General features: G+C 45.8%; 3 protein-coding genes across 3 annotated transcripts; 1 reads left to right on the forward strand and 2 right to left on the reverse strand.

Annotated features, from left to right (window-relative positions):
* Nucleotides 1–479: 479 nt before the first annotated feature.
* Nucleotides 480–1,778, reverse strand: LOC140762645 (aspartic proteinase CDR1-like). The gene has a single exon (XM_073100520.1). It carries the CDS (start codon nt 1,776–1,778, stop codon nt 480–482), a length of 1,299 nt encoding a protein of 432 aa, XP_072956621.1.
* A 1,299-nt stretch (nt 1,779–3,077) lies between these two features.
* LOC140762647 (aspartic proteinase CDR1-like) lies at nt 3,078–4,706 on the reverse strand. Its single transcript, XM_073100521.1, has 2 exons — nt 4,679–4,706; nt 3,078–4,315 (listed from the first exon to the last, which is right to left on the reverse strand). The coding sequence occupies exons 1-2, from the start codon at nt 4,704–4,706 to the stop codon at nt 3,078–3,080; spliced, it is 1,266 nt and encodes a 421-aa protein (XP_072956622.1).
* Nucleotides 4,707–5,632: 926 nt separating this feature from the next.
* On the forward strand, nt 5,633–7,190 carry LOC140763996 (xylulose 5-phosphate/phosphate translocator, chloroplastic). The gene has a single exon (XM_073102400.1). It carries the CDS (start codon nt 5,865–5,867, stop codon nt 7,056–7,058), a length of 1,194 nt encoding a protein of 397 aa, XP_072958501.1. The 5' UTR covers nt 5,633–5,864; the 3' UTR covers nt 7,059–7,190.
* Nucleotides 7,191–7,556: the final 366 nt, after the last annotated feature.

Genomic DNA, 7,556 nt, shown 5'->3' on the forward strand with positions numbered 1-7,556 from the left:
AAACTCACGGGTACTGAAAACGGCCACTCTATATTCATTTATCCCTCAGCTGTTCAAACGAATTCTTAGACGTTCGAATGCTTTTAATAGAGAGCATAAAATCACAGAGCATTTGTCGGACAACCTTGCATTTGAAACTCCGAACTAGAATTGAATTAGAGTTTTTCACCTAAAATAGTTTGCGTTTGCTTTGATTCCTATTATTATTATTATTATTATTATTATTATTATTTTTGTCTATATGCCTGTTTTTGCGGTAAGTCGTCATCTTTATATATTAGAGTTAGTCTAAATATTAGAGCATATATTTAAATTTACAATTATTTTTTTCAAATATGATTATATTCCATGCAGATATTATTTGGCGGGTAGAATAAATAAGAGCTAGAATAAAACAAGACGAGCTAGAGAATAGACATCGGTCCATCTATCCATCTATCCATCTATCCATCTATCCATCCCGTAGATAGATCATAGATCTAGCTGTTGAGGTGGGAGCAGTTGGTCTTAGCAAAGGTGACGGTTCTCTCCTTGAGGTCATACCCAATATGGAAATTGGCCTGCGCTATGTTGCCCAGGATGGAGAAGTCGGTCCCTCCAACCATTGCAAGGCAGACGATGCCGTTCTCCTGGAAAACGAACGCGTTGGACAGCGACAGCAGCATGGAGGCCCTCCCAAAGTGCAACGCGATCGTCGGCATGGCCAACTCCCCTTTGTAACTGAAGCACAGATCGAAGATCCCCTCTGGATCCTCCACGCGGGGCAGATCCACGGTGGACACCAGCAGATCGATCAACGAATTCAGCGCCCCCTTCTCCAGAAGAGTCAACGTCGTCCCGGAGTCGATGATGATGTCCATGCTTCCCATCCGGACCTTCGTGTCCCCCACGGCCATCCCCTCCAGAGTCACCGTGTAGAACGTGCCCGACTTCCCCGGCACCATCGAGATCGTACCCGTGTTGGCGCCGGAGACCACGGCGTCCGGACCGAATCTGAGCTGGCTCGATGAGTTGTCCGAGCTGGGTGGGACCAAGCAGTAGGAGAACTTACGCCCGATGGTGGGGCCTAGTTGGGAGATGAGCGACAACTTCCCCCCGCCGAGCCCCACGAGACCACTGGTGCTGCTGTCGAACGAGCCCGTGGTCTCGTGCGAGCAACCGAAGGAGATGTCTGGGATCTCGACGCTGCCTCCGCTCGTCGTCTTGAAGGTGAAGGTCTCGTTCGCGAGATTACCTGAGGTCTCGGACTGGTCGCCGTACCCGTAGCTGTACTTGCAATAGGTCCCCTCGTAGCAGACTCTTTCCGGGAAGTTGGTGCATGGGTAGGAGTTGCACCTCAAATTCTGGTACGTGGTAGATTTGTTGGGGTCGAACAATGGTGGGTTTTGCTTGTAGCAGTGTTCGCATGGCTTGCAGTTGGCCCACGTGAGGTCGCTGCCTGTGTCGGCGATTGCGACTATCTCCCTAGGCGGGGTGCCCACGTAGATGGACATGAGGTACTCGAAGGAGGCACTGAAGAGGTCGAACTGGAACGAGCCGTTCGAGGAGGAGGACGATGAGGGAGAGAGCTTTCGCCGTAGGAGCTCGACGCGCGCTTGCGAGCGAAGTGCGGCGGCTTTGATGCGGTCGGACGGAGATTGGGAAGGGTCATAAAGTGGGGAATTTACGGAGTCACGGTGGACGAGCTCGACGCTGAAGCCTTCTCCTTTCGTCACAAGAGAAGAGAAGGAGAGAGCGCCAACAAATGAGAGGAAGAGGAGAAGAGATGAAAAGGCCATGGTTGTGGGCTATATGAAGAAAGGAGAGGTACGGGTGGTGGGTCGTCTATATAGGAGAGGGAGGTCGTGAAATGAAGGGGTGGTGTAAGAAGATGAAAAGGTTCGATTACTGGAAGAGATTAAAGGGGGTTAGGGGATGTATTAACTAATGCGTGAAAACGAAGCTTTGGTAGTATTGGCTGGCGGAATCCGAACAAACTATTCTACTATTGATTGCAATCCTTCCATTTCTGCCGAAATATTCATGGCATCCTTGTAAGTTTATATATATATATATATATATGTAATCTCTGAAGGGTCGTTACTCAGAAGATGAAACAATAATAGTGGCCTGAGACACAAATAGGATTTCTATTATTCCTGACATAAACAGCATTGCATATATATGAAGAGAAGTGATACAACTAGAGATAGGGTGAGTGGTACGGGTATATATTCAACGACTTAAAAGGCATACCGCAAAAATCAGGTGCATGCGAAATTAATATCTTTCCGCGTACGCCTCAACTTACTTTCTTTCTTCAGACAATTTAGGGATTTGGTTCATACATAAGGTTTTTTTAAGGACATTTTATTCGCATCTCATAAATATAAATAAGATATTTTTATAAGTTATTTAAATTTTATTATTTGGTTAACAAATATGAATAAAAATATAATTATTATTTTATATAAGTTTATGTAAGAAATTTTGGTTGGTTATTAAGCTGTGAATAGTATAGTCAATAAGAAGATGAAAAGGCTAAACCTCCCTGATAATAGATAGTAGTAAATCAAAAAGAAAAAAAAAATGAAAATATACAAGAGCAGGTCAAGAAGGAAGAAACAAAATCCACAATGGTAGACGTAGGAAAAATAAATAAATCTATAAGGAAAGACCAAGACAAAAAAAAAAAACCACAAGAACAAACCGAGAAAAATGAAATCTATACAAACGGAGCAAGACCCAACGATGGGTAACTGAAAGAAAAGAAAATTTTATGGGTTGAATACAGAGAGAATATTTTAATCATTTTCTGCCAAAAAAATTGTGCTAACTTTTAAAGTAAAATTTTCTGCCTATTCGTGTTGATGCAGATAGATTTGCCGGGTTGGCGAGAATGACATAGCTTTGACTAACTAGTTATTAATATTGAAAAGCAAAAGATGCAAGCAATAACATGGGTAGACAGAACCAACAAACTACGGTAAGGAATGGCACATCCATCCATGATGCAGGAACCTAGAACTAATTCAGGACACGACGAAACCTAGACAATCCAAAGATGCAGACATGCAAGCATGCAGATTGCAGTAGCTCTAGCTAAAGCTCTCGAGTGCGGAACAGTCAGTTTTCGCAAAGGTGATTGTCTTCTCCTTGATGTCATATCCAACATGGAAGTTTGACTGAGCTATGTTCCCCAGGATCGAGAGGCCGTCCTGGCCGGGAAGGATGGCGAGGCACTCCACGTTGGTTGTGCGGACAACGAACACGTTCGACGACTCCAGCTTCACCGCAGCCGTCCCCAACTGAATCGTCATGCTCGGCAAGGAAGGATTAGCCGCCTTCGAGGTAGTGTTGAAGCAAACACTAAATAGCCCCTCAGGGTCCTCCACACTTGGGAGGCCGACGGCTCTCACGATCGCATCTGACAACGGGTCCAGCACTCTCGGGTCGAGGTGAGTCAACGTTGTTCCGGAGTCAACGATCATGTTCGAGCTATTTATATGGATCTTCTCGTTTCCGATGGCAACCCCGTTGAGGGAAACGGCGTAGAAGCTCTGTGCGAAGGCTTGCGTGAAAGAAGTCGTCACCGCGTTGTCGCCGGAGACTACGGCGTCGGCGCCGAATCTGAGTTGGCTGGGCTTTGTTTCTGTGAAAGGCAACAAGCAATAGGAGAACTTGTGGTCGATAGTGGGGCCAAGTTGGGAGATGAGCGACAATTCGCCGGCTCCTAGTCCGACGAGCCCACCCCCCATTCGGTTGAACGTGCCCGTGGTCTCGTGCGAGCAACCGAAGGTGATGTCTGGGATCCGAACGCTGTTTCCACTCGTCGCGTCAAAGGTGAAGGTCTCGTTCGCGAGGTTGCCGATGGTCTGGGAGCTGTCGCCGTATGAGTAGATGTACTTGCAATCGGTCCGCGGGGCGCAGTCTATGGCGGGGAGATCGGAGCAGGATGCTGAGTCACAGGACAAGTTGATGTACGAGGTGGAGTTGCTGGGATCAAACAAGGGATCCTTTTGTTCGTAGCAGTGGTCGCATGGCTTGCAGTTTGCCCATACGAGGTCGCTGCCGGTGTCGGCGATGGCGACAATCTCTCTCGGTGGCGTGCCAACGTGGAAGGTCATGTAGTACTCGGCTGCTAAGCCGATGAGGTCAAAGTTAAACGAGCCATTGGAGGAGGAGGAGGAGGGGAGGAACGAGCGGCTTAGGAGCTCGGCGCGCGCCTGCGAACGGCGTGCGGCATCTCGGATGCGATCGAAGAGGGACTTAGATGGATCATAGAGTGGGGATTTGATGGAGTCGCGGCGGTTAAGTTCAATGCTGAAGCCTCCTCCTTTTGTAGCAAGAGAAGAGAGGAAGATATTACCAAAAAGAAAGAGGAAGAAGATGAGGAGAGAGGAGGATGAAGCCATGACAAACAAAGGCTTTTGGTTTGGAACAATGACGGAGAAGTAGGGGGGAGCTCTGGTCTATATATTGGTGAGGGAGTGGGGGGAGGACATGAAGGGGCGGTGGTTTTCAACTTCCATTTGTGGCGTTGTAGTAATTAACAACGTTGATAAACGATTCAACAGGAGATTTTGTAACGGATATAACAAAACCTGCTTTGCTTGGAAATTAATATTGGCGGGCACAAATGGGATTCTTTTATTCCTAACATGCACAGGAGCTTCAACATAATAAATTAAGCTGTCACTTGCAAATAACTCCCTGCCTGCAGCCATATCTCGAAATCATATGAGGAGATCATAGCAAATATTATCTTTCCTTTCCATGCCTTTAAATTAGTTTTGTTTCCTTCTGTGGTCACCAATCTAATTCACTTCTCCGAGTCATGCACCGGCAAAGCAGGCTGGATTAATTTTGTGTTAATATGCTTGATGAAGTTCTTCTCTTAGGAGCTTCACATGAAATTAATTGTTGGATAACTTGAGCAAATACTCTTACAATACGATTAGAATAGTGAGGCATCATGCATTATACATATTTTTCAAAAATATGTACCCTATGTTAAATTTTAAATCCTAATTTAAGGGTTATAAATTATACTAGCCATTCAGAAATAATGATTACATAACGTGTCAATTTCTCGTTACCTATTTTAATCATCATTGGAGCCCACTAAAGAGTAGATTAGTCAATTAATGAAGTCTTTATTGGTTTGATTACTATCTTTCCTATTCTTTTGGTATTTGATTTAAATATAAGGAGAGAATCTGATTGAAATTAATTTCCCCTCTTTCTCTCTCTCTCTCTCATGTATATCTTTTAAAAGATAATCTAACTAAAATCAGATCTCTTGGCATTATACAAATTAAATTTGATTAACTTTAGATAAGTTGTTAAATATCAAACACCATTTAATTTCCAAAAAAAAATCAAAATCAAAATCAAAATCAAAATCAAAATAAAAAATCAATCACCAATTACATCGGTTTTAAGATTGCAAAATTCACAAACTTCCCTTTATACTCTTAATTTCATCATCTATCGACATCCAATCACCCCTGTTAATTTATGCGACTATTCGTACGGATGATAGTTTGACAAGTCAACTAACCAAGTGCAAAATCCACCACAGATATGTGATAGCGCTAGCTAGCTAGCGCTAGCTCCTCCATATTATTGACAAAGTAAAATATCTATCCTCCCATTCAGGAAACTCGCTTAGGTAGCGGAGCGGGGTGTGAGCTGGGACTGGGAAGTTGAGACCCGAAGGAGAAGGAGAAGGCGAGAGATCCTCCATTTTTCTCCAACAATTCCCACAGCCTCGATGTGCATCTCTGTTCCCTTTCCTCCTCCCCGCTCTCTTCTTCATTAGAAGAATCGAACATATCTAGTACTAGATCTACAAGTGCGAACTAACCCAATCAATTGAAGCCATGCTCTCGGCACACCATCATCTGCAGCTTCCTCCCCTCTCCACCACCACCCGTTTCCGCACTCACTTACTCCCACATACGTCCACCCGCCTCACAACCCACCCCCTCCTCTTCCCAAATACCAGTCAATTAATAAGAGTGTGTAGAAGTAAAACCCTTCCAACTGCCACTAGGTACCTTCCCAGAGCTGCTGCTTCCAATCCCAGCCCAGACGTCGGAGATTCCAGCCTTAATTCCGCCGTCGAGAAGAAGGAGTCGGACGCAACCAAGGTGAAGCTAGCGGTGGTGTTCGGTCTCTGGTACGCCCAGAACGTGGTGTTCAACATCTACAACAAAAAGGTCCTCAACGTCTTCCCTTACCCCTGGCTCCTCGCCTCCTTCCAACTCCTCGCCGGCGCTCTCTGGATGCTCTCCCTCTGGTTCCTCCGTCTCAAGCCTTTCCCGGTCATCTCCCGTCCTTTTCTCGTCGCTCTCCTCGGACCCGCACTCTTCCATGCTGTCGGCCACATCTCCGCCTGCGTCTCCTTCTCCAAGGTCGCTGTATCCTTCACCCACGTCATTAAATCCTCCGAGCCCGTCTTCTCCGTCGTCCTCTCCGCCGCGCTCCTCCGCCAGTTTTACCCTCTTCCTGTCTGGCTCTCCGTCCTCCCCATCGTCGCTGGATGCTCCCTCGCCGCCGTCACCGAGGCATCCTTCGACCTCGGCGGCCTCTCCGGCGCCCTCATCAGCAACGTCGCCTTCGTGCTCCGCAACCTCTACTCCAAGCAGAGCCTCGGCGAGTTCGGCCAAATCGACGGCCTCAACCTCTACGGATGCATCACCTTCCTGTCCCTCCTCTACCTCTTCCCCGTGGCGGTGCTCGTCGAGGGGTCGCAGTGGAAAGCCGGGTTGGGGGTTGCGCTCGAGAGGGTGGCATCGCCGTGGACTTTCTACTTATGGGTGATGGTGTCGGGGGTTTTCTACCATCTCTACAACCAGTCGTCGTACCAGGCGCTCGATAACATTAGCCCGCTCACCTTCTCGGTGGGCAACACCATGAAGCGCGTCGTGGTCATCGTCGCCTCTGTGATCGTGTTCAGGAATCCCATCAGGCCGCTCAATGCTCTGGGATCGGCTATCGCCGTCTTGGGGACCTTCTTGTACTCCCAGGCCACGGCCAAGAAAGACAATGGGGATTCCCAGAAGAAGAGCTAATAATTAGCAGAGTCTTATTATTTGAAGCCTTCTTCGCAATCTACTCCCGTTTGTGATTTGTGAATAAGATGATAACGAGTTCTTTTAGTTTTTTAAAACTTATGAACCGCAGAGTTGACTGTTTAATTAGCAGAGTTTTGCCTACAATTGATTTATATCCAACCGTCGAACGCCTGCAGCATGATATTTCCCTCCGTCTTGTTAAAAAATATTAGTGATAAATTTAGTTATCATTTTTTTTTTCATTCTATTTCGTCTGATTAATTGGTGTATTACTATCAAAATTATTTTAGTCATTATATATGTCAAGAAAAACTTAAGTTCATCTTCTTTATTTTGGTGTCATCTTACAGACTAAGAGAAGAAAAGAGAATTTATTTTAGAGTTTTGTTAGATAGGAGTTGGATGAACTTCTATGATATCTCATACCTCTCTTATAAGTTTATCTTATAAGTTGGAGGTGTAAAAAATATTAAATTTCTTTAAAAGAAAGGAGTT

The sequence above is a fragment of the Typha angustifolia genome, chromosome 7 (assembly GCF_048772165.1).
Source record: "Typha angustifolia cultivar Huaian chromosome 7, ASM4877216v1, whole genome shotgun sequence".
Taxonomy (NCBI): Eukaryota; Viridiplantae; Streptophyta; class Magnoliopsida; order Poales; family Typhaceae; genus Typha; species Typha angustifolia.